We start from the raw sequence: 27,468 nt of genomic DNA, 5'->3' as shown, positions 1-27,468 counted from the left end.
TCCGTGTCCGTTCTCTGGCTGGACAAAAACGCTGCCGGGTATTTCTCTGCGAGTTGCGGAATATTAGAAAAAGTCTATTTTCTTACGGAGATGAATTATTGCGTTAAAACAATTCTTTCCCAGTTTTATACTGTAGAAGGGACATTATAGAACTGCGGAGATCTTGCCGCTATTGTAGAACATTTTTCAAGTTACCATTTAGAATTTTGGGAATTTGAAATTTCCTGAGAAAATTGAAACTTTTTACTTCATACGAGAACTTTATAACCTATGATCCCAAAGCAGTCTGGTCGTATTTGAAAAGTGAAACAATTTCGCAAACTAAACTCTGGTAAAACCTTCTATTCCTTCTATCCTATTTGATTTTGCAAAATACGAAAAGTAGCCTTTCTTGTGAAATACTAATCTTGGAAAGTTGGTCCTATTCGAAGCTGACAATGGAATTGTAGCTTGGATGGAACGGGATTAAAGCGTAATTCAACCTAGTTTTCAAACAAAAATCCTCTTATCGCGACTAAACGCCACTTAACAATAGTAGATTTCACGAACTTTCCATGATATTTGTTCTTTGTGCGGCTGTCAAGCATAGAATGACGCAACGCACGCGCACGGAGGCACCGGAAACGGGCGTGCGTACATAGACCGGTCTATCTCATTGGGATGAAATCTAATTCAAAAAGATCGGCCAGGATGGAGCTTATTGTACTCGCGAAGGACTCGCATTCGTATTCGCTTATTGTCGAGATGCTCGCGAATTCCACGCGGCTGGTACTCGTATATTTATTCTTTTGTGCGAGAAAGGATGAACGAGCCGGGAATAAAACGGCTCATGCATGGCTTCGTCGACCATTTTCCGGCAATCTTTGCGTCGCGAACGTTCACGATTCTCGACGGGATGAAGATCCAATTATGATGCCAAGCGGATCTTAACTCGAGGAAGAACCGCGCTGAACGGAAACGACATTTACGGATTCGTCGATGCATGATCTTCTCGTTTCCTTCTTATTTAATAGGAGTTCTTATCGTCTCTGTTTCGGGGAATCGCGTTGCAAAGATATGTAAACTCCGTTATTAAAAATAGTACAAAGTTTATTCTCTACGGTAATTTTACGAGGAATAAATATTTTTTCTGTTGAACATTGCATATGAGAAAGACTCTTTCTTCCTGAAATTATCTGACAAATCATTTTTATTTTCATTTTAAACTCGTGTATTTTTTTAATAAGCTTATTCAAGAAAAGGTGGACATCCAGAGAATGTTTTTCTTATGCTCCACATACTATGATTTTAACTGAAGTTACCTCCGTTTTAATACGATTAACCTCGCTAAAACACCAACGTATCACCAGTATAAAAAAGTTTCCCAATAAAATAAGTTTATAATCAGCTAAATTTTGCCCAGGAGACAAAGGAGGAATCGATCGAAACGTATAATTAACCGATAAACAGGAATAGCATATTTAAAACTGCTTGCAAATGCAGTATCGATACGCCAAAGCCTTAATTATTTCCATAAATCCTATAATCGTATTTAACATATAATTGTATTTAATCCGGCGGCTTTATAAAACGAACTGCTCTCTGCGTCATCGAACTGCAGGAACAACGCGAAGCTGTCGAACGCTGACAGTCGAATCCCTGTTGATATCTCGAAACACGGAAAAGTCCCCAGGAATCGTTCGCGACGAAGTTGTTGGATTTTATACGTCAGACTTTTAAAAGAGTCGGACGTTTTATTCTTAGAATCGCGGCTGAATTGGACCGGACCGTATTTTCTTATTCCTCCGCTCATCTCGCGCCATTCTTCTTCATTTCGCTCTAGGCTGTTTACTCTTCCTGCAAATCCTCTTGACGAGGACTTCGCTCGTTTTACCGTCTGGCTCGAGCTTCCTTCGCCGCTAGGACACCGACAACCTCCACGATAAGACCCCGCAGAATGTTCCGAATAAATCCTGTTTGTCCACCCTGGCTACGACATTGTTTTCCGAACACTCGCTGCTTTTACTATCCGTGGTTCAACTTCGGCGATTGCTTCTAGTCGAACTTCCGGCCATTTTCTTTTACTAACTAAAATACTACCGATTTCCTTCAGACTACGTTCTGATTGCTACAATTCGTGAGAGAAGTTATTTTATTGCGGTGACAGCTACACTATCCATAAGTATCCGGACACTTTCGTTACATAAAACATAGTTGAACTTTGTACGAAAGACATGTAGGTTTATTATATCATTTGTAATAATTATTATTATATTTTTTGAGGTGTCATAACGTAATAGAATTCATTTTTAAGTACTTATTATACAATGAAAGTGTGAAAGTAAAATCCATGTCCAGAAGTACAAAGTCCAAATTTGTGAATCTATTGTACGTCCTCGAATTTCCAAATCAAATTTTAACACTAAAACTACCAAACCGGTCAAATGACCGCTCCACAAGTTTTCTATTATAAGCTATTCATTTTGTTAAAGTACATTCTTTGAAATCAGCATTGATTTTCATCGAGGCAAAGAATAAATGTGTGTACTAATTTATGTTTCGTCCTTTGTTTATTTATTTTTACTTCATTTTTAATTTCAAATTGAGTACACATATGTCGGTAGGTTTAGTGTTAAATCACCAAATTTCATATTTACAAACTACCCTATTAAGTTTCTGAAACTCTGACATCCTGTCAGAGAAATCCTGACATCTTGAAATTCCAAAATTTCGACATGAAATTCCTAAATCCTAGATTTGGTAACGCTGAAATTTCGCGTTGAAGGGAAGCCATCTCTTGGACCACTTGGCAGTAATTTCTGCATCCCACATCCGCATTCCCACATTTATTCTAAACTTTCCTCCGCTCTCTGAATATTTCCTTTCGTATCTTGCACCTCGGTCGCGTTTCTTTCTATTTTTCTGCGGTTTTGCCAGTTATATTGGTCTGTTTCGCGCACTCGCTTATCCTAGTATCTTACTCGGCCTTTGCCAAGCTTTCTTTAACCCTCTATCCTGTTGGCAGTGTATCGTTTTCCGTCTGACGACCATTGTCGGCGCTCCTCGGCTCGCTATCACTTGAACCCTCTCCGGACTATACAGAGAACGACAATAGCGAGAAGATATCGCTGCGCGAACCGAGTACTTCGTTTTCTTTTCTATTTTGCGCCACTCTGAATTCGCGAGTATCGCAACCGGAAAATGTGTCGGAACTGTTTTTCGGTTCGATCGTCGAAAATATCTCTGCCGGGATTTAGGCGCTCGCGAAATTACCGTTGCAACGATACCACACTGAATTATTAATCCTTATCCGGTAGAAGTTTGCGCTGAACAGGTTGAAAGTTTCCCTTCGTATTTTTAAACTGGCAAATTACTGTAGTTTCTGCATTTGTGAATAAACCTACAGATCCTAGAATATGGTAGATCTATCAATCTCCCTAGCAGTTTGCAGTAACTATATTTCAACGTACATTGCAAACGTTCCGCTGCCTCATCGCGCAAAGAAATAATGCATATTCTATTTCCGACATTTTCATCAGCATTTTAATTAGCAATTTACATTGGCAGTAATACGTAGCTGCTGGCTCTCCGGAATTAATGTTGTTTCGTGCGTTGTAATAACAAGTTAATCAAATATTGACACACATATAATTGCGAGCTGTATATTTAATTTGTTAAATAATGGATATTGGACGAGGACGAAATGAACGGAGGCGGTCTCCAATTAAAGAGAGAAGAAGTTGCGATAATTTGGCACGATTCGAGGTTCGTTAAAAATCGTCGAGTTAAACAGCGCACGGAAGCGGGAGACAAAATGTTTCCTTTTCCTCCGCCGAAAACTTGTAGACGGCGGTCGGGGATCGGGAAGCACGGAACTTCGTTAGCGATGCTACGCTGAAACTGCATCAAACTTGTCTACTTTCACCTGCAGCTAGTTATTAATACGAAAGCATGGTAAATATGCACCGTAACGGGAACAATTCCGAGCGAACAGCAATAATTTCATTTTTGTTCGAGTGTCTCCACGATCGCATTAATGCTTCTTCTTCCGCCGCGATTTCTGCCCGCCGATCTTATTTACCATCGACTGCTATTGTTTTACTTCGGATCTTCTGATTTATTACTTGTTCAGATTACGTGCCTTCGAATTAAACTCCGTTCCATTTAATTGCTCTTTTTCATTGTGTTTCCAACGATGTTCTCTAATAAATCTTGCAATTTTATAACAATTCATAAATCTCTTAAATTAAGGAAGATTGTGAATTGTTAATAATTTGCATTCATGCATCGAAATAACTTTTATACACATTCGAATCATTCATTTTTCCCATGCATTCTAAAAGAAGCTATGCAGAAAAGAACAACAAAAATAATTCGTAGAGCAATCTCTTCTTTTAATTAATAAAAACTGTATTTAACTTGCAGTATCCCTTAGCACTGGTCTATCAGATCGGCGGTTTAGCAAGAGTATAAATAAGGCATTGTAGAGAACGTGAATCAAGCGTGCAGAGCAGAGGGTGTATAAAATTTATCCGATCCCTACCAGTTATCCAGGAAGCTGTAATCAGTTCCATGAAATCTGTTAATTTACTATTCTGTTTCAATTAAACAAATTAATTGGTATCATGATTATTACGCTGCAATTAATTCTTCGTCGAATATCATTAAAGTAAATTGAATTCAGCTGCATATCGTAATCGTGCTATGTCGCTCGAATGTTTAATCGTATTGTGTTTTTAATACCAGTACTTAGACAAATATTATCAATCATTCTCTTTTAGAAATGAATCGTTTATTGCTGTAATATTTGCATTCCTCAAAATTTCTAATTTTTTGCAAAGAAAAGGTGCTTATCGTGTTATTTCCTTAATTGTTATTTAACCCTTAAATGCGTATAGTTGTATAAATGCAACATACCAGTTTTAATCTTATAAATTATATACAAAATGGAGGAAACCTGCAATGAGTAGTATTGCAGATATGCCACGTACCAATCAAATACACAATAGCGTCATCTGTTCGTTTTAATTTGAATCAATCATCTTTCAAGGTATTTTGTTAGTTGATAACTTTTGGTAAAATTAGAAAATCATGCATTTAAGGGTTAAAGTAACGTTGAACGTTATGATTATAAGTGTCGATCATTGTGATTGGATATTCGTAGAAAGGAAGGGATTCGTAGAAAAGGAGGAAGCGGAATGTCGCGTGGGAGGCTTAAGGCCGCCTTCGGAAGCTTTATTTTTACGAGGAACTTTTTCCACGGACGAAGAAACAACACGGGCTTCCCTCATAATACCCGACAGAAACAACACGTGAAATCCTGGACGCTGGAAATTCCGTCGAACAGCATCGACTGCTCTCGTTCGCGCCTCTCGCAAGTCGATTTCGCGTTTAAATTCAGGACGCGTGCGAGAATCGCAGAGCTTCGGCTCGAATCCCTCGCCTCGAATCGCTTGCGAATCGGCTTAACTTCGTGCCGAGTTTTTCCCGCGCTACCCTGTCGATTCTTTCTTCTTAACATCTTCCAGCTGTTTGTTACTTTCGAATTTGCACTCTTCACGTTCCTTCTTCGAAAGAATATTCTACACAGGATAACCTGAAATTGATTATTAACCCCTTCCCGTGCTTTGACGAGTCTCACTCGTGACGCACTCACAACTCGAATGTGATTAATATTACTCAAATTTTGAATACTCTTCAACTTGAATTTTAGATCCAACTATAATTTGCGTTGTCAAGGATCCCTGAATATAAAATACTTAGAACATTTTAATTTTCTTTGTTCATTTTAATGTTATAGTCCTGAATGTTTAGTCTTGACTGACGCACCTCATAAATAAATGGCACGGCAAGGGGTTAATCATCTATGTTCTATTTTTGATCAATCTTCGCTGGAACCTTTGAACCCTTGTTATTTTATAATGAAGTCGAGAATATTATTTTTAGCGAGTCAATTATTCATGGTACATATTGTTCTGCTAATTAAGAAAATTATTCATAGCATGTCTATTAACCTGGTAATTAAGAAAGAAATTATTCATCGCACATCTGACCTGTTAAATTAGAAAAGAAATTATTCATAGCACATTTTTATTTTTCTTAAAAAACACATGTTATTTTAGTGATTACATGAATATATCATCCTTGTGCATTATTAATTCTGCAACCTGTCTAATAGCTGTCGGTTTAAAATCCCAGAGACGTAATTGCAACGAAGTTCCGAGATAAGACTAAAATAGCGAGGCGCGATTTAAAAAGTACTTTATTTCATGATATATCGAAAAAGATATCAGAGAGAGGAGCCGTAGCCAATAAAAAACTGAAGTAATTCTCCCCTACTCCGAATTCCAGTGAGTTAAACATGCCAAATCAGAAAGGTCCCTGAAAATTATGAAGTTGTTTTCCCAGGTCGGCCAGGCAGGCGAGCTTTTCAAGCTCGGGGAAAACAGGGTTGGAAGAAGACGGCGTGGTATGCGTCGGGCCGAATTTACGAGGCGAGTACGACTTCTTTGGAACGAACACGCCCCTGGGGTAAATTATTTCTCTTCTGCGCCACCATTGCCACCCGATGTTACTTTTGCGTTCGAGAAACCTTGAAACAATATTTCTCTACCTCCCGATCGGGGCCAGGCAATTTTTTCCTTGCGTTTACAGTCATTTCCGAATTACCGAACTGCCAAATCTTGACATTTACTGGTTCCCAAATTCTGGCATCCCTTTTCTAAATAATTGTGTGTCTACAGCTTTGCAGAAAATAATATATACGATACTAGCCCGGCAATATTTATGAACCGAAAAGATCAAGTGGTACTAACTAGACTAAGAATTGACCACATCAAATTAACATTCATTTCTGATTTCTAAATCAAACACAAAAATCTGTGAGGTGTGCAATGCACAAATTTCCATTGATCACATTCTAATTCAGTGCCCTAAATATCGCACTAAAAGGGAGCAGTATAACATCTCAAACGTAGCAAGTATGCTACAAAATGTAAAGTGCAGGAAAACTCTTACCTTTTTGATAGATATCGGTTTTTATTATGAAATGTAATATTAACACGTTTATCACATAGTCCCAAATCAAATGTGGTCACTAATAACCTAAGAAGTTGCATGTGACCTTAAACATTCAATTAAAAAAAAAAATGTGTGTCTAAATTTTTATGTACCCAAATTTTCAACACTAAAATCCCCAATTTCAAAATCTACGAGTTCTAATATTTCCAAGTCCCAAATTTCCATTCTTATGTGAACATCCTGCCGATGCCATGCACACCAAGTTCCCAGCTGGGTCCCACCATTACACATCTAGGATAATATCCTTCTAAAATCCCGTAAAAAGTGCATTGGCCAATTCCGTGGAAGCGTTGAAACATCGTCGGAGCAACAGTCTAATGGGTCATCGTCCATGGATCCTTAACGACGAAACTTGTCTCGTAATTTTCGTGTGGACGAGCAAGGTTGCCGGCGGTTATCAACAGTTTACAGCGGCTCGCGAGTGTTCGCGTGTCGCGGCAGAAAATAGCAGTTAACTAATGAACGAATGAATGCCGGATAATTCAGCGGAGTAATCGGTTCGATAATTGGCAACCGCCCATTAACGGCGGCCCGGCAATTTACGGAGCTAACGAACTGTCATAACGAACTCCGACGTGGCTCTTTTGTTCTCGGCTGGCAATTGCCGCGCCAGCCAATTGCCGGCGTATGCTTGAAAACGCGTGCAACAACCGGCCGGAGGATCCTTCCGAAGAGATTTCAAAGGTATCGATCGATTGGCCATGCTGAAAAACGTGTGGCCGCAATTAGGGATGTTTAGCGACCAACTTGGTCGTTACTTCGTTCTCGCTCGCTCGAGAGTCTTTCCGCAGGATTATGGCCATCGATAGTTTCCGCTACTCGACTACGAACCGAGTAATTACTTTCACCCTCTCTGTTTCGATGTCTTCTCTAACGATCGGATGAACAGCGACTGTCGCCAAATTCAACCCTTTCGTTCGTTGAGAAGGAACCATTCGTTAAGAGTTTAACTCGTTACAAACTTTTGTTTGCAATGTACTTCTAATTTTAAAAGAAAGGCACACCTTACATTATTTTGACGAGTCTGACTCGTGACGCGCTTCGGCTATGACCAATTTTACTCGAATTTTGAATACATTTCAATTTGGAGTTCAAATTCAACTACAATTTGCATAGTCGACGACTGTGTCTGTTTTCATGTTATGGATGAAATTAGTCAGTTCTGACTGATGCACTTGACAAAAACATCATAGTGCAAGGGCATCTTTCCTTCTATTTGAACTAAAAAAATTCACGAAAAATATTTTTAAACAACTTTTTTAGCAAGTTGAAACAATTTTTTTTTTTTTTCAAAAAAAGGAAATTTTCTTCAAACCTGAGAAAATTTTACAATTTCACAATGTTTTTGGTTTTTCTTAGTTCAAATAGAAGGAAAGACTATGAAAATTAGAATTCTCTTTGGTTTTTTAATTTCAGACGAAAATTACGAACTGCATCTTTCCCGCCGATTGGAGACTGCAATTGAAAGGCGTTGCACAGATGTGCATAAAAATCGGCTGCGTTTGAATATTTTTCTGTACAAAAATTCTTTTTTTCTTCTTCAAACATGTAGTAAAATAATCTAAAAAGTTCACTAGGGTCACCTTTTTTTTCTGTCCTAAAAAAATTCCCTAAAAAACGCTCTTTTTAGGGTTCCTAAAGCAGGATCCTCCCTTAACATTCATCACCGATTCCAAGTACCGACAAACGACAGTAAAAGTATCGTGGTTAGCAAGAATCGTTTGGTACGTTATCGTATACAATCTGCAATATTTCGTGGCTCGCATAAATTCGGGTGGGCGAAAAATCTGTGACCCTTCGATCGACAAACTCCGACGGTTTATTTCGTCGATAAAGTCGTTTTATCGGGCAGAGAAACGAATAAAAAGCACGCGTGCACGAATAAAAATGTTCTGGCATTCGAATAGGCGTCCGTATAGTCGAACGATTCGATAGACCGAATTCAAACGTTATTAAAAATCGAAGAAGAACAACGAACGTGGATAAAGAATCGAGAGAAAGAGGTTGCGGCAGGATGGCGGAACGGTGTTGGGAATAGGAAAACCGCATAAAATGTAAAAAGCACATTATACGTGTAATTGCTTTATTATTCTCGAAACGTTTCGGATGCCGCGTAAATGGGAGTTCGATAAAAGTATCCTTGTTTTATCGTTTAACAATAACGACCGAGGGAGTCGGTCGCGTCGCTTCTTCCATCGATATTCCATTTTTTCTTATATTTATTACCCCGGCCCCGTTTTAAATAACCGATACGGTGTACCCGGGACGGATTGAAATTGTCGTAACGAGCATCGAGCACTCGTGAACGCCGCGAATCGTCGTTCTAGTCTAAATATTCGCGACGAAAGATTTGCACCGGAGAGGGGTTGAGAGGGTTGCAACCAAAGAAAGAGAACTTTTATTCCATTCCGTGGAACACGTTAACTCCCAGCAATGGCTGCTTTATTGCATAATCTCACGAGGAAAAATAAAAAGCCTTGCCGGAAGAGACATTTAAGGAGGAGTTCTTGTCCCGCTGCTCGTAATCTCCGAGCTAGCGAGCCTTTGGGAATCGTTGACACGCGGATATTGCCCGTGAAAGCTTTGAGAATTTCTTCTTTTTTTTTTTCTTCCTTTTTGTTTTATCGATTCATCCGAGTTGATCGTTTGTCCCAGAAGTTGCGAGAGTTATTTAATTCGTTCCGTTTTCTTTGCCGCGTCATCGGAATTTAATAACAGAGACTTTTCCTACGATTTAGAGAACGCCGGATAAAATCATCCATGAGAAATTCACGGTTACTACTCGATCAGCTATATTTTGATGAACAGTAATTTATAAAGTTTACGCTTTTAACTAACGTCATAACCCTTGAGAGACCACGTACTTTACCAAGTTCGTGCTTAAAAAATTTGACAATTTGAATTTCGAGGAACCTGAACGAGGTATACTAATTTCGCATTAACTTTGATTGCAGGTATAAATTGGAAGTGGCTGGCAAGTCTTTACCTGTGCTGACTAACCTGGATAAAGGTCGTTACGGAGTTCTGATCTTCGAGAACCTGAACAAGTACCTGCAGATGGACAAGTGGAATCGGGAATTGCTGGACAAATATTGCAGAGAGTACTCGGTCGGCATCGTTGGTTTCGCGCCCTCTGGCGAAGAAAGTCTAGTCGGTGCACAACTGAAAGGCTTTCCCCTTTTTGTACACACTAATCTTCGACTAAAGGTCAGTGGCTTCATTCACGAATTGGTACTTAGCTATGACTTCATTTGACGAATTATAATTCGATACTTAAAAGCAAATAGCATATAAAATAATCTACTAGATTTGTTCGAAGGATTCAAATTTTCCTTGCGTTGCGAATTTCCAGGAATTATTTAAAGCACTATCTCATTGCGATTCCTCCTCCGTACTCGATCCATAATCAAGTATCTTGACCTACAAATACACTCCTCCTGTATCGTTCTCGAATTTAAGGCAAATTTCTCGAAATTTACTCTGACAGAAATACCTGTTACAAAATTTGATCACAGACAGCTCAAGAATTTTTCACGCCTGGAAAAGTTTGAAAAGGAAACGATATATTCGATCGGTGTTAAGGGACGCTCTTCTGGAATATCTTGCTAGATCGCGTGACGAGCGATTCCCTCGAATGAAACTCGTCCGCGATGGCCACAGTTTTTATTGGTCGACGGAAAATAAATTTCATCACGTCGCCATAGAACATTTCGGACGATGGTGGTTGGTGTCGGGCGAAGGGGTGGAAGCTCCGATCGCGAGAAACTTCGAATTGGCAATCTCCGTTCCCGTGACGAAACGGCCCCGACTTTATTTCGCAGAAAAATTGCGACGACGCCGCGAAAGAAAGCTCGTCTGAAACGAGGCAATAAAAGCATCGATCTTAAACCGTTATTGTGAACCGCGATACGACCAACGACGCTTAACGTTTCACGGAATGTCTCGTATCAATCTGCATTGATATCTTGAGACTTTTCTTCGGGCTTACACTTTTCAACGATCTTTGACGTGATTCGTTGTTTGATGAAGTTTTTGGTAAATCGAAGAAGTTGAAAAGAGGTTGTCTTAAGAAGTGTATTTTTTGCATACATATATTACGGGTAGTTTTTAATTATTAGACAGAGTGAAGTTTTTGTTGAACAAGCCTTTTCGGCGATGAATAAGAAGCTTGTCTTGTAAAGAACATCTGTGGTATTTTTTAATTATTAGACAGGATATGAAGCTTTTGTTGGACAACTGAAGCAAGTTTTTCGACAATGATTAAAAAATTTGTCTTGAAAAGAACATCTGTTGCGTATCAGATTCGGGAGCATCATTTGTGCCATCAATTCGTACAAAACATTCCATGTTCGAAACTGGCAACCAGCCATTTTGTGTTAAGAATACGAATCATTTATTCCGATGAAGCTGATACGTCAAATTTGTCGTTTTATGTTTGAAAATTGGTAACACGAGAGGTACGGAGACGGAAAAGCAATTTTCGATTTTGGCGGGTAAATGAAGGAAAAAAGGCACACGTAGAGCCAGTAGAATGGTAGCGTCGACAACGTCCGAGTTTTCCAACAACGGACAAAATGAGATCGGTTTTTCTCCCTCAGGATGCTCAGCTGAATGCAGCGTCCCCTATTCTCCGATTAACCAGATCCGGGGAAACAGCCTGGGGACCACTTCCTGGCGGTGACTGGACCATTTTTCAAGCCAATCACAGCACCTACGAGCCGTTGGCTTGGGCTCATCGGGACAGCCTCGACTATCCAGCCAACAAAAGTCCTCTGGCAACTGTCATTCAGGTGAGTCGCCAATTCGCGTCGTGCTTCGAACTCGAGATTAATTCCGAATCGATCGATACTCGCGATCGTTTCTCGTCAAATCGCTAATCATACCTTGCCACTTTTATCGGGCAACGTGATTTTATCGGCATAGTCGCTCATTCGCTTGCGCCTATTTTTTACTACCCCTCGTTCATGATGCTATTCGTTACTAATTTTAATTTTAGTAACATAGTGGTCTAAGTCAGCTCTTGATTCATTGTCAAACAAATGCATCGGTAAAATTTTGTTGGACATTGAAACAAATTTACATGTTTTACTAAATAACGCACTGGCAATATGTTTAACCTCTTAATAAGTTAGCTCTTGGTTCAATAGATCATTGTCAAACAAATGCATCGGTGAAATTTTATTGGTCATTAATTTTAGTAACATAGTGGTCTAAGTTAGCTCTTGATTCATTGTCAAACAAATGCATCGGTAAAATTTTGTTGGACATTGAAACAAATTTACATGTTTTACAAAATAACGCATTGGCAATATATTTAACCTCTTAATAAGTTAGCTCTTGGTTCATTGTCAAACAAATGCATCGGTAAAATTTTGTTGGACATTGAAACAAATTTACATGTTTTACTAAATAACGCACTGGCAATATGTTTAACCTCTTAATAAGTTAGCTCTTGGTTCAATAGATCATTATCAAACAAATGCATCGGTGAAATTTTATTGGACATTAATTTTAGTAACATAGTGGTCTAAGTTAGCTCTTGGTTCATTGTCAAACAAATGCATCGGTAAAATTTTGTTGGACATTGAAACAAATTTACATGTTTTACTAAATAACGCACTGGCAATATGTTTAACCTCTTAATAAGTCAGCTCTTGATTCATTGTCAAACAAATGCATCGGTAAAATTTTGTTGGACATTGAAACAAATTTACATGTTTTACAAAATAACGCACTGGCAATATATTTAACCTCTTAATAAGTTAGCTGTTGGTTCAATAGATCATTGTCAAACAAATACATCGGTGAAATTTTATTGGACATTAATTTTGTAACATAGTGGTCTAAGTTAGCTCTTGATTCATTGTCAAACAAATGCATCGGCAAAATTTTATTGGACATTGAAACAAATTTACATGTTTTACAAAATAACACATTGGCAATATGTTTAACCTCTTAATAAGTTAGCTCTTGATTCATTGTCAAACAAATGCATCGGTAAAATTTTGTTGGACATTCAAACAAATTTACATGTTTTACAAAATAACGCACTGGCAATATAACCTCTTAGAAATGTCTCAAAATTATTTCTTTCAAAATCCCAGGTGCCCGCTGGGATAAAACCTTAAATATGAATTTGAAGTAGTCCTACACGGAGGACTAAATTGCAAATCGTATCAGTCGAACCCCCTTTCCTAATTAGCAAATTAATTAACACGTCTGGTGTTTATCGCTTTTCTTTTGGCGAGCTGGAAAGCCTGGTAAATTCATTAGACCGGTCCGCTTTGTCGAAGTGTAGCAGCTAACGTGACTGCGAGGAATATTAATTATGTGTTACAAAAGGACGAGACGAAGGGTGTTTTCCATGGGCGCTGTTGGCGCGTGATAAAAAGTACGCGTCAGAATCTTTCGCGGACCGTTCGCGATGTTGGATCCTTTGTTTGAAGTGGCTCGATCTCCGCGCCGTGAAAATTCAAACAGAAACAGTCGCTTCTTGCTTGGATTATTAATTAATACTTGCATTGTTAACGCACAAAGTGACGTTGGGACGCGGAGTTCGTTTAATTAAACGCGATTGTATATCGTATTTTTCCATCCGATACCCTTCTGTTCTTCGTCCGTGTTTATAAAATTTCATTAACGAGCAGACCTTTTTAAAATTCCTCCTCCAAAAGACATCGATCTGGGCCGTCTACCGGCCCGCGTTAATTAATACTTTGCCATCGGCTCCAGAAATTCGGTCACCGTTATCTGTAGACGTACAAATAATTCTATCGCAGCGTGGTCTTGTAAAAAATTTGTAAGCTTACAAATTTAAAAACTGGAGAATTTTAATGTTTTTGTTTTGAAAATTTGGAACCTTGGAATTTAGAATTTAGTAACTGCTTATAATTGAGACGTTTCCGACACGAAACACGTGGCCTTCGATTTTCAATCCGGAATGCGATTTGTGACCACGTGGCCGGCATGGTGGATGCTGCGGAGACGGAAACACAATCCTCGAACCCGTTCCTATTGACCCGACGGTGGTCAGGTTGTTTGAACCAGTGTTCGTGGTGGAAAGACAGTTTAGCCTTTGGTCGATATCAGTGCTGTTTCTTGGTCACAGGGTTTCAATTTGATTATCGTAGGTTGATATCGCTTTGACCGACGAAAGAAGAACCGATTGTCGCACATAATAGACAACAGGAAACTTTATTCTTAATCAAAAACCTATCTTGCTACTAAAAGTGCTAGACAGCACCGATAAAGAACTCTCCTTTATTTTCCCTCCGTTCTTCCCACCCTTAAAATTCTTATTTTCATCGAGAATCGTGGAGCACGAAAATAAACATGAAGCTTCCGTAACGCGCATATATTGGCCGAGTTTTATCCTACGCGTTAAGAAATACTACCCTGAATCTCCTCTCCAGAAATGAAGATGGAAAAGCAACGGTAGAATGTGGTAAGGGGCTGCACCTGTATACGAACAAGAAAAAGACTGGTGAAGGTAAATGGGATGCAAATAAAAGGTAAAAGATGTGTATAAGTGTAACTGCGAAGAGGATGATTCTACGGAGAGAAAATGGAAACGAATAAATGAAGATAAACTCGAGAAACAACAAGATATACGGGAGGAATAAGAAAGCTGCGGGAATTAAACGACCTGGAGGAATGGAAATGAAAAGTGAAGAATTTCAAATGCAAAAGGAAAGGAGCAGTCGATAGAAAAAAACGAATTGGAGGGAGTGAAGGTATGTCGACATTGTTGATTATCTGAGGATTAGTGGGAAGTGACTATTCTACTATTTTACTATTCTACTGTAGTGTTATTGAAAGTACTCGTGTGAAAATATAACGCGTACAATGGGGAGCGCATGGCGCGTGGAGATACTATGCGAGGAATTATGGCGCGTGGAGGTACTACGCGTAGAAATACGGCGCGTGGAAACACCACACATGGAAGTACGACGCGTAGAAATACGGCGCGTGGAGACACCACGCATGGAATTACGGCGTATGGACATATCGAGCGTGGAAACACTACGCGTGGAATTACGCTGCGTGGAAACACTACGCGTAGAGACACCACGCGTGGAATTACGGTGCGTGGAAACACCACGCGTGGAATTACAATGCGTGGAAACACCACGCGTGGATTTATGGTGCGTGGAATTACAGTGCGTGGAAACACCACGCGTGGAAATACGGTGCGTGGAAACACCACGCGTGGAATTACAGTGCGTAGAAACACCACGCGTAGAATTATGGCGCGTGGAATTACAGTGCGTGGAATTACAGCGCGTGGAATTATGGCGCGTCGAATTACAGTGCGTGGAAACACCACGCGTGGAATTACGGCGCGTGGAAACACCACGCGTGGATTTATGGCGCGTGGAATTACAGTGCGTGGAAACACCACGCGTGGAATTACGGCGCGTGGAAACACCACGCGTGGAATTACAGTGCGTGAAAGCACCACGCGTGGAATTATGGTGCGTGCAGACACCACGCGTGGAATTACGGCGCGTGGAAATACTACGCATAGATTTTCTTTCTAACCAGAAGAATTGGCAAATTAATAAGGTTTGAAGACGACATATTTCAGCAGCTATCCAGTTCAAAAACAGGCAATCTCGTTACTTTTGAAACAAACCAGATGCGTAGAAACGGGCCACAGCGGTAGCATGAATGCGAGATTTTGTTTTCAAGAAAATCAATATTGAATATTCACTGAATACCCGTGTAACTTAGCTACTACATTGTTTGTTCGCTGGAATGAAATCCGTCCAACCTTAGCTGTATGCACAGCTGCGCTCGTTGTGTATTATAAGAGTTTTCTAATTGATCACAGTTCTCAGACATTCAACCGTCCAGTCGCCCCTCCCACGTAGAATTTACCTCATTACAAAATTTAAAACTAACAGTCAGTGTTATAAAGCGTTTTACTAGCTGGAACAGCAGTATCCTGCAAAGTTCTTACGCCAACAGTAATAAATCTCTCCTATCACCATCGAGCATCTTCTCGTCTAAATAGCAGCCGGTATATTCGCGAATGCGAAACTTACCTCTCTTCGAGTATACACGCTTGAAGAATTGGGAGCATTACTGTTTTTCTTACAATTTTATCTTAAATGCAGTTGTTACAAATAATTTATTCTGTGCACAGATATCGTAGAACGTAATAGCGCTGTAGGCATTGTTATAATTATCTAGAAATGTATATAATTTTGATCGCCCCTTCGAAGGTAAAAAGATCAAGGACGAAGGGAAATGAATGTCAAACCCAGAGATGTAATATACGCGATATTTTGCACCGGGAATCGCTCGAAGACCAGAAATAGGCTTCTGAAGGTGAAACCGCGATTTCCTCGAAGATATCTTCTGAAGTGTTGCTCGATAATCTCGTCGCTATCACTGATTTCGTTAAATTAAATATAATTTTCTGAAGTGGTGTCGATAAAAACATGCATGAGAAACGTAACGTATTATTTTCTAAAATTATTTCGAGGACAGTCGTTAAAAATGTAACATGAAATGTCAAGTAAAATATGCAACACTATAAAATATTGTGTCAAAACTGCAAAATTGGCGACATAGCTAACCTGCCGCACAGCTGCAAAATTTTATATAAAAAATGCAACACAGTTGCAAAATATTGGATCAAAAATGCAACGCGACGGTGTTAGGTCAAAAGTGCAGCATAAATGAGAGCGTGCTCGAAGAGCAGATTAATCGACTTCGGTATAATTTAATTAGACACTCTCGATACGAGAATTATCTTTGCTAGATTCAGCCACGAGATCCAATTAATACAAGCTCGATATCATTCTCGTGACACTGGGTCTGATCGAAACCTTGTTAACTTTGCTAGCCGCTTTTACATCACTTTGTGGTGATTCTAACCACCATGGTAGCGTTACTGCACGGAAACTTCTACGGTTGTAAAGTTCCTGAACGTACTGCGTACGCATTTCTAGGGTTTGTAGCGTCCCTAAATCTGCTTACACCCTCTCACTTGTAGGGCTGCACGATCCCTAAATCTAAGTGGTCAAGTGTCACGCGAGCAAACGGTACGATATCGTTTCGCAACCACGAAATTAATCAAATGGAAAATCGCCGGAGGATACCTCCGAGTATATCGTTGAAATATAATTATACGGAAAATGTACTTTAAATCGCAATCGTATGTCGATAAATACAAATATTATAACGACCGTTTGTATGGGTTAAAATGAAATATCACTTGTTTATGAAATAATATATTAAATTGAACAATTCGTGTACGACACCGGGAAGTGACTAGTCTACTGCTTTACTATTCTGCTATGATGTTATTGAAGGTATGACTCGTGTGAAAATATAGCGCGTAGAATGGTGAGTATATGGCGCGTGGCGACACTACGCGGGCAATTATGGCGCGTGGAAGTGCTACGCGTAGAAATATGGCGCGTGGACATACGGTGCGTAGAATTACGACGCATGGAAGTATAAAGCGTGGAGACACTGCGCGTAGGGACACCACGCGTGGAATTACGGCGCATAAAGACACCATATGTGGAATTACGGCGCATGGAAATACTACGCGTGGATGTATAATGCGTGGAGGCACCACGCATGGAAATATGGCGCGTAGAAATACTACGCGTGGAAGTACAGCGCATGGTATCTCCACGCGTGGAAATATAGCGCGTAGAAATACTACGCGTGGAAGTACAGCGCGTGGAGGTACCACGCGTGGGAATACGGCGCGTGGAAATACTACGCGTGGGAGTACAGTGCGTGGAGGTATAATGTGTGGAGGTACCACGCGTGAAAATCCGGCGCGTGGAGATACCACGCGTGGAAATACGGTGCGTAGAGGTACCACGCGTGGAAGTACAGTGCGTGGAGGTACCACGCGTGGAAATACGGCGCGTGGAAATACTACGCGTGGAAGTACAGTGCGTGGAGGTACCACGCGTGAAAATCCGGCGCGTGGAAGTACCAAGCGTGGATATACGGCGCGTGGATGTACAGTGCGTGGAGATACCACGCGTAGAAATACGGCGCGTAGAAATACTACGCGTAGAAATACAGCGCGTGGGAATACGGCGCATAGAAATACAATGCATGAAATCACCAAGCATGCAAATACAACGTGTGTAAATACCAGCCGTGGAAATACAGCGCATATTGCACGTGATAATACAGGGCATGAAAGTAGCACGCGTGGAAATACGGCGCTTTGGGGCATTACGCGTGCAAATACAGCGCCTAACAAACTTCATACCACCGTTAACCCTCGCGCCATTCTCCACATATTAAAGTGTAAGTTTCCAGGTCGGAAAGTCCAGGAAGTAAAGTTACCCGAGGAATGAAAACGAGTGGTTAAGCGGACGGGATAAAGTGACGCAGTCGGGACTAAACAAAGTGAAAGAAGGAACAAGGTGAAATAATGCAAATTAGGTAAAGCGTGGGGGTATGAAATAAAGAGTAGAAAGAACGGGAAGGAATGAATGCAGCGGGAGAAGCGGAATATTAAGAAGAAGAAAAATGGCGGGATTAAAGGAGGGAAGGAAGGGGAGGGAGTGTCTCAAGGGGGGCCAAGAAACAGTTCGTAAAGCTGTTCAGCTGGGCATTTACATTCGTGCAGGAATTCGCGATTACAAGATTCCATGGCACTAAAGGCTGGCCCGGAAGCCAACGTGCACCGGATGAGAGCAAACAGGGTGATCCATAGAATGCGAAAATGCAGACACGAAAGAGATACGTGGCTTTACAATGAATCTTCCTCGACGCGAACTACCATAACTAGAAATATTTTCGTACTCCAACAAACAAGATAGACGTGATATCGTACGTTCTCAACGTTTGTGAAAAGATTCTTTATTAAGTTATCGCATCAGCCTCGTTTTCAGCGCATCACATTTATGCCTTGAACACCGTAATTAATAATTTGTCTCCTCGCTCCGTTTAAACTTTCTATGGCATATTTAATATTACTCCGGGCTATGTATTTATGTTCACGCTCGGTTTAAACTTCCTATTTGCATTGTTACCGTTACACATTTTCTATTGTTACCGTCACGTATTCCGTGGTAGGAAAATGAAATTTTGCATACCTTTCGGAAACATTCCGGTACGTCTTGTATCATCCACACTTGTCTTTACGAACGCTCGTAAAGTCTGTAAAGTTTAATCGTGAGTATATGGCGCGTGGACACACTACGCGGGGAATTATGGCGCGTGGAAGCACTGCGTGTAGAAATATGGCGCGTGGACATACGGCGCGTGGCATTACGGCGCAGGGCAATACAGAGCGTGGAAACACCACGCATGGAACTACGTTGGATGGAGACACTACACGTAAAAATACGGCGCGTGGAAATACTACGCGTAGAGATACCCCGCGTGGAATTACGGCGCATGGAAATATAGAGCGTGGAAACACCACGCGTGGAAATACTACGCGTGGAAGTACTACGCATGAAATTACGGCGCGTGGAAGTACTACGCGTGGAATTATGGGCGCGTGGAAGTACTACGCCTGGAATTATGGGCGCGTGGAAGTACGATGCGTGGAATTACTACGCGTAGAGACACCACGCGTGGAATTATGGCGCATGGAAGTACTACGCGTGGAAATACTACGCGTAGACACACCACGCATGGAATTACGGCGCGTGGAAGTACTACGCGTGGAATTATGGGCGCGTGGAAGTACGATGCGTGGAATTACTACGCGTAGAGACACCACGCGTGGAATTATGGCGCATGGAAGTACTACGCGTGGAAATACTACGCGTAGACACACCACGCATGGAATTACGGCGCGTGGAAGTACTACGCGTGGAATTCTGGGCGCATGGAAGTACTACGCGTGGAATTCTGGGCGCGTGGAAGTACTACGCGTGGAATTCTGAGCGCGTGGAAGTACTACGCGTGGAATTCTGGGCGCGTGGAAGTACTACGCGTGAAAATACTACGCGTAGACACACCACGCATGGAATTACGGCGCGTGGAAATACTACGCGTGGAATTCTGGGCGCGTGGAAGTACTACGCGTGGAATTCTGGGCGCGTGGAAGTACTACGCGTGGAAATACTACGCGTAGAGACACCACGCATTGAATTACGGCGCGTGGAAATACTACGCGTGGAATTATGGCGCATAGAAGTACTACGCGTGGAAATACTACGTGTAGAGACACCACGCATGGAAATATAGAGCGCGGAAACACCACACGTGGAACTACGGTGCTTTCTTCTTAGAAAGAACAAGCTTTCTACAGGATCGTCCGAAGGTCGATGAAAATAGTCGATAAAGGCTGATCGCCGATATAGTAGGAAGTTATCGGGAGCATCAGGTGCTCGAACGGGTGTGTTTCTCCTGTTGAACAGGGTTGGGGTCGTTTCAAGATAATCCCGACCAGGCAATTTGTTAATTGCGTTGTGTCAGGCAGGAAGTGACACGGGGTTGGCCGGTCGCATTTTGAAACGGCCTGCGACGCGAACGGAGCTTGTTAGCAGTAAACAACAATAATAATCTCGCTGATAACCCCGTTACGCGGCCACGGACGATAGGCCGAGAGTTTCACGGATCGCAGGTAACCGGGTAATTAAATCAGAAGCCAATCAACCGTTGATTCATTCGATTAATGAGCATCGGCGCAAGCTGCTTCATTTGCCGCCATTCGAGCCGGCAATTTATTTCGTTTTCGAGGACACGCCTTTCGGCCGCGAATCCTCGACAGAGCCGCGACCCGGAACAGGAAACGAAGAATGCATCGAATCGATTAAAACACGAACGGACATCCTTTTCGATAACACGATCCGCCGAACGAATCGTTTCTTTCAACCGCACGATAGCTTCTTTATGCTTGTTCCGGCCGGACGAGATTGAAATTCGATTTCGTTAATCGAGAAAAAACGGAGAGGTTTTGTTTGAAACGGTCCGGCCTGTCGGTGGAAATGTTCGTCTTTCACCGATCGGGAAAAGAATCGAAGATGGATCTTGTTCGTTTGCCCGGAGAATTCTTGGACCAATCGAACCGTTCGGAAACCCGACGATGCTTAATATTCGAGAGTAGCTGCTGTCTACCCAATTTCTGGTTCAATGAACCTATTCGTTCTTGGCTATGCTCGAACGCTGGAATATAAGATTAACTGCTACCCGTTTGTCTTCTTAATTTAATGGAATAATTTTGAATATGGAACAAGTGCACGAATCCTTAATAGGGCTATTTTGGGACAATAGTACCTCCCGCAGATTTTGATCTTTCAACTTTTGACAGCTTGGAAATTTCAGACTTTAGAAAATTTATGAAATATGCAAATTTATGAATTTAAAGATTTAAAGACCTCAGGTCAGAGTCACAATTAGAAAATCTACAATAATGGTGTTCGTAAAAACAATTAATCATGCAACGTATACAAAATTTGTTATCGAACATCGTAATGACAATGCTCCGCATCCGACATGATTTTTCCACCCTCACATTTCTGCATCACGTATGCATACAATTATTACGTTACCGGATCTCAAACAATAAATGATGCTGTTATTACAAGGTGTTGGTGAGTGCATTAAGTAAAATGCAAAACATCCTTAAAATTATATGCGCCACTGGTTGATCGATAAGCATCAACGTGTTAAACGCGCCAGTCCATTATCGTTGCATGCGATTACTCCCGTTTGATGAAAAAAAGAAAAACGATAAATTTGCTCGCGGCCAATGAACATTTTCCATTTTCACTCGACGCCTGAACGATTCTCCTGTTCGCGTTATCTTTTTCGAAAACTTCCGTTCTGTCAACATACTCCGTCGAACAAGAGCGTTTAATGTAACTTGCTCCTCCGCGCGAACGGATAATTTGATAAAAATTTGTTTGATTAATGAAACGAACTTCCCGCGTCGCGTAACTTAAATTTTACCAGAAACTCAAGCACCGAATTGGCTGTTGCAGAGTAAAGAATAAAACTGTAATCTCATTAACAAACTCTGTTGCTATTTCTCATTATATCATATTTCAAGCATTATTAATTTTTTAGAAGTCTTATAACTTCGTAAAAATTTGCTATTTAGAGTGAAATATTTGAACAAGTTAACCCTAAGTATCAGTGTTTTCAATTCCGGTGCGTCTTGTATCATTCATGCTTGTCTTTACGAACGCTCGTATAGTCTGTTGAGTTTAGTGGTGAGTATATGGCGCGTAGAAATATGGTGCGTGGACATACGGCGCGTGGACACACGGCGCGTGGAATTACGGCGCATGGAAATACAGAGCGTGGAACTACGCTACGTGGAAACACTACGCGTAGAAACACCACGCGTAGAAATACTACGCGTAGAGGCACCACGCATGGAATTACGGCGCATGGAAATATAAAGCGTGGAAACACCACGCGTGGGACTACGGTGCGTGGAGATACTACGCGTAGAGACACCACGCGTGGAATTACGGCGCGTGGAATTACGGTGCGTGGAGACTCTACGCGTAGAGACACCACACGTGGAATTACGGTGCATGGAAATATAGAGCGTGGAAACACCACGCGTGGAATTACGGTGCGTGGAGATACTACGCGTAGAGACACCACGCGTGAAATTACGGCGCATGGAAATATAGAGCGTGGAACTACAGTGCGTGGGGACATTACGCGTAGAGACACCACGCGTGGAATTACGGTGCATGGAAATATAGAGTGTGGAAACACCACGCGTGGAATTACGGTGCGTGGAGATACTACGCGTAGAGACACCACGCGTGGAATTACGGCGCATGGAAATATAGAGCGTGGAACTACAGTGCGTGGAGACACTACGCGTAGAGACACCACGCGTGGAATTACGGCGCATGGAAATATAGAGCGTGGAAACACCACGCGTGGAATTACGGTGCGTGGAGATACTACGCGTAGAGACACCACGCGTGGAATTACGGCGCATGGAAATATAGAGCGTGGAACTACAGTGCGTGGGGACACTACGCGTAGAGACACCACGCGTGGAATTACGGCGCATGGAAATATAGAGCGTGGAAATACCACGCGTGGAACTACGGTGCGTGGGGACACTAATTGTAAGCGTAGAGACACCACGCGTGGAATTACGGCGCATGGAAATATAGAGCGTGGAAACACCACGCGTGGAATTACGATGCGTGGAGACACTACGCGTAGAGACACCACGCGTGGAATTACGGCGCGTGGAAACACTACGCGTGGAATTAGGGTGCGTGGAAACACCGCGCGTCGAGTGACGGCGCGTGGAATTATGGCGCGTGGAAATATAGAGCGTGGTTTATAACTTCATCAAAATTTGCTATTTCAAGTGAAATATTTGAACAGGCCAACCCCCTAAGTATTAGTGTCTTCAACTAACTTGAGGAAGGTTCACCTGAACCTTGTATAAGGGGTTTAAAATTTGTTAAGTTCGAAAAGCTGAATATTTAGAAATATATCAATACGAAAATTTGTTAATTAAAAAATGTGAAGTGTACATACGCGTTCCTATCTAAAGATCTAAACTATGTGTGGCAATTACCGTTCAGTATGCTAAAGGGATTTACTTTACAGGATCACGGAAGATACGACGGTATTCAGAGGGTGTTCTTCGGCGGTGGTTTACGCTTTTGGCTGCACAACTTGCTGCTGCTCGACTCGTTATCGTACCTGTCGCACGGTCAGCTGAGCCTGAGCCTGAATCGCATGATCCTGGTGGACGTCGACGACATTTTTGTCGGCGAAAAGGGCACCAGACTCAGGAAGGACGACGTGATGGCGTTACTGACTACCCAGCAGAGGATCCAGGCATTAGTCCCAGGATTTAAATTCAACTTGGGGTTTTCCGGGAAGTACTTCCATCACGGCACCGCCGAGGAAAATCTGGGGGACGACATGCTCCTGGAGAACGTCGACAGGTGGGTGTCACTGCATCTCCATTTTCAGCGACTGTTTACGTGGCTGCATTTTCCAAAGAGTGGAAACGATCTGCCATTGAAAAGGGAAATTGGTGGGAGTTATTGCGCGAATGGGAGGGTAAACAGAACGCGAAAAGATTCATTGTCGAGGCAAATTGACGTACCGAGACATGACTGCGAACGCGTCACGGTTAATTGAACTCCCGGAAGTCGCACCTGCTCGCTAATCGTTGCAGTTTGCTCTTTAGTGTGACTGCTAATTGGTTTACCATGGGTGACGATTGGCTGTGTATCTTCTTGTTTCGCCGAATTATCGAAACGTGTCTCGCTCGAATCATGCTCCTCTCTGACAAAAATCAAATCCACTCCGTTACAAAGATCCCAAATTTTTAAAAATATAATAATAAGGTCACAAACTGGCAAGTTTATAATCGAAATTAAAGTACCTACAATCTCATGTAGAACTTGTAAAAATTTTGTTTGAACTGCACAAGTTCTACAACTCGTTAGCGATAAAAATTAGAGCGCGCACACCCGTCGCGAAATAAAATGTTAGAAATTGTGTTTTGCCCCCTTCTGTTGACAGTAAGCGGATTAAATTAATTTACGCGAACAAAGTGGCCTGTAACTTGCAGATTCACGTGGTTCTCTCATATGTGGAACCATCAACAACCCCACCTCTACGAGAATGTGACACATCTGCAACTGGACATGGCGCTGAACAAACAGTTCGCGAAAGACCACGGAATCCCGACAGGAAGCGGTTACAGCGTAAGTCCTCATCATTCCGGCGTTTATCCGGTTCACGAGGGGCTGTACGAGGCATGGAAAAGGGTGTGGAATATCAAAGTCACCAGCACAGAGGAGTACCCTCATTTGAGGCCCGCTCGATTAAGGAGAGGCTTCATTCATCGTAACATAATGGTACGTATTCAACCAGTATATATTTAACAGGCTAAACATTTGGCTCCGCGGTCATTTTCAAGTTATGTTGGATTTTTCGTTTTATTTTTGAATAGTAAGACTTCATACAATGTTGTCGAAAGTAGTTTCAGCGAGCTTTTTTCTGTCGGTGATTGCAGCAGTGAATTCCGTTAGTTGGACGAGGTTAAATAATCAAACTCGTGAATCAAGCAATTTTCGTTCTTTGTTTTTCCGTCGCGACCACGCTCCGAGCATGCCAATAAACATTGTTCCGCGTTAACAATTGGCTTCCCGTTCGGAAACTATGCGAAAGCAATAAACGAATCGGCGCTCGAGCAAGCGAATCGGTAATTGCACGCTGCGCCATTTCTGCGTCGGTTAGTCTTTGCGCGAAGTTGCACGGTTCCGAGAAGGTTCGTGTTATACGGAAATTGTCGATTTGCTCTACGCGCGAATTACACAGTGAAATAATTTTGTAAAACGCGATTTTTCCCTTCGAGTTGTACAAACGACTTACGCGTTTGTTTCTGTTAAAGGTTCTACCGAGGCAAACATGTGGCCTTTTTACACACACGATCTTCATCGATAGATACCCGGGCGGAAGAGACAAGCTAGACAAGTCGATACAGGGCGGTGAACTGTTTCAGACCATCGTTCACAATCCTGTAAGTGATTCTTTCGTAATGTAACTTTCAATAGTCTGTTTCATGAATATTTTGCATTAACTACGTTCTTTTACAGATTAATATTTTTATGACGCACATGTCGAACTACGGAAACGATCGTCTGGCACTGTACACCTTCGAATCGGTGATCAAGTTCATCCAATGCTGGACGAATTTGAGGTTGTCCAGCTCGCCGCCTCTTCAGCTTGCCGAGAGATATTTTCAGCTTTACCCGGAGGAATCCGATCCCGTGTGGGGTGTAAGTTCCTGTCGTATTCTACGAAATAAACTATTTACTCGTGAGAAATGGGTAATGCATCTGGAGAAGAGTCGACGCTGTCGAGAAGAAAAGACTAATAGAAAGTGCAAGAGTAAACTTAGAGACTGTTATATGTAAATACGTTCATGAATAATTGAACAGACGCTATGTAATAATCTTATAGAAATATCTGTTCCGTTAAATTAATAGCATGAAGATGAGGGAGAAAGCATGTAATACCTTTTCAAGTTACTTAGTTTCTAAATTTTGAAGATAGCCCTTAATTGCGTGTATAGATAACTGTAATTCTTAAGCGATGCATTACGGAAACTTGTTATCGAATTTTCAGAATCCTTGCGACGACCAGAGACATCAAAAGATCTGGTCGAGGAATAAAACCTGTGATCAGCTGCCGAGATTCTTGGTAATCGGTCCCCAAAAAACTGGCACCACGGCTCTTTATACTTTCCTTTCCATTCATCCAGCGATAAGCAGCAATTTACCGAGTCCCGACACGTTCGAGGAGATTCAGTTCTTCAATGGAAAGAATTATTACAAGGGACTCGACTGGTGAGCGATTAAACTGAAAAACCTGTTGTTCCTCCTTTGAATCCTGTAACTAACCGCGCCATTATTTTTCTAGGTACATGAGCTTCTTTCCAGCGTCGAAAAACGAAAGTTCGAGATATCTGTTCGAAAAATCAGCAACCTATTTCGACGGGGAACTAGTACCACGAAGAGCTCACGCGCTACTACCTAGAGCAAAGCTGATTACTATACTTCTCTCGCCTGCGAGGCGTGCCTACTCCTGGTATCAACACACGCGAGTTCACGGAGATCCTGTAGCGAATAATTATTCCTTTCACTCGGTTATCACTGCGAGCGATACCGCTCCGAAACCCCTACGCGATCTCAGGAACAGGTTAGTTCGAACACGCGAGCGTGTGTAATAATTTTCTATTTGTTACGAACGTACGTCTCTGCGGTCGGAACAAATGTACCCGTCAGGCGTGGACGAACGGAAATATATGTAAATTGCTCATTCGCTTCCGCGCTAACACATCGACCAAGCTAATTTTTTCCATTGCGGAGTGAAAAGATCTTGAAATTTTATTTTTAGAGATTATAAATTTGCATATTTCACTTCTTGTTAAACATCTACTCGAAATGTATCCTACCTGTCCCGAAAGATTTTGTAAGCAATACACAATAAAGAGTAAAGGATAATCTGGTACATAAAAGCTTCGAAAGTCCCACTGCAGAGTCTTTCTTTCGTTCCGCACAATTTGTGCCTTTCCGGATAACATTAAATTACCCAGACGTGGAATACTAATACTTGGAGTACAAAATATAATTGTTCTATATCCATTACAGATGCTTGAACCCTGGCAAATACGCTCAGCATCTGGAGAGGTGGTTGTCCTATTATCCGCCTCAGCAATTACACATCATAGACGGTGAACAGTTGCGTCAGAATCCTGTGGAGACGCTGCACGAGCTTCAAAGGTTCCTGAAGATCACGCCCGCTTTCAATTACTCGTCCCACTTGAGGTACGACCCCAAGAAGGGTTTCTTTTGTCAGGTTACCAACGAGGATCGCACGAAATGCCTCGGTAAAAGCAAAGGTCGCCAATATCCGCCGATGGAGGATAAATCGTACAAATTGCTTCAGGTACGT

General features: G+C 41.8%; 1 protein-coding gene across 3 annotated transcripts in view; it reads left to right on the top strand.

Annotated features, from left to right (window-relative positions):
• sfl (N-deacetylase and N-sulfotransferase sfl) overlaps positions 1-27,468 on the top strand; it is a 131,658-nt gene that overhangs the window by 100,771 nt on the left and 3,419 nt on the right. For all 3 annotated transcript variants that reach the window (XM_076542246.1, XM_012293481.2, XM_076542245.1), the window contains 9 exons: positions 10,014-10,266; positions 11,658-11,849; positions 23,599-23,942; positions 24,578-24,866; positions 25,403-25,531; positions 25,608-25,790; positions 26,140-26,360; positions 26,434-26,712; positions 27,165-27,462. In XM_076542246.1, the coding sequence (XP_076398361.1) occupies positions 10,014-10,266; positions 11,658-11,849; positions 23,599-23,942; positions 24,578-24,866; positions 25,403-25,531; positions 25,608-25,790; positions 26,140-26,360; positions 26,434-26,712; positions 27,165-27,462 (2,188 nt within the window). The remainder of the gene's footprint in view (positions 1-10,013; positions 10,267-11,657; positions 11,850-23,598; positions 23,943-24,577; positions 24,867-25,402; positions 25,532-25,607; positions 25,791-26,139; positions 26,361-26,433; positions 26,713-27,164; positions 27,463-27,468) is intronic.

The sequence above is a fragment of the Megachile rotundata genome, chromosome 2 (assembly GCF_050947335.1).
Source record: "Megachile rotundata isolate GNS110a chromosome 2, iyMegRotu1, whole genome shotgun sequence".
NCBI lineage: Eukaryota > Metazoa > Arthropoda > Insecta > Hymenoptera > Megachilidae > Megachile > Megachile rotundata.
This window is presented reverse-complemented; position numbering and strand designations above follow the sequence as displayed.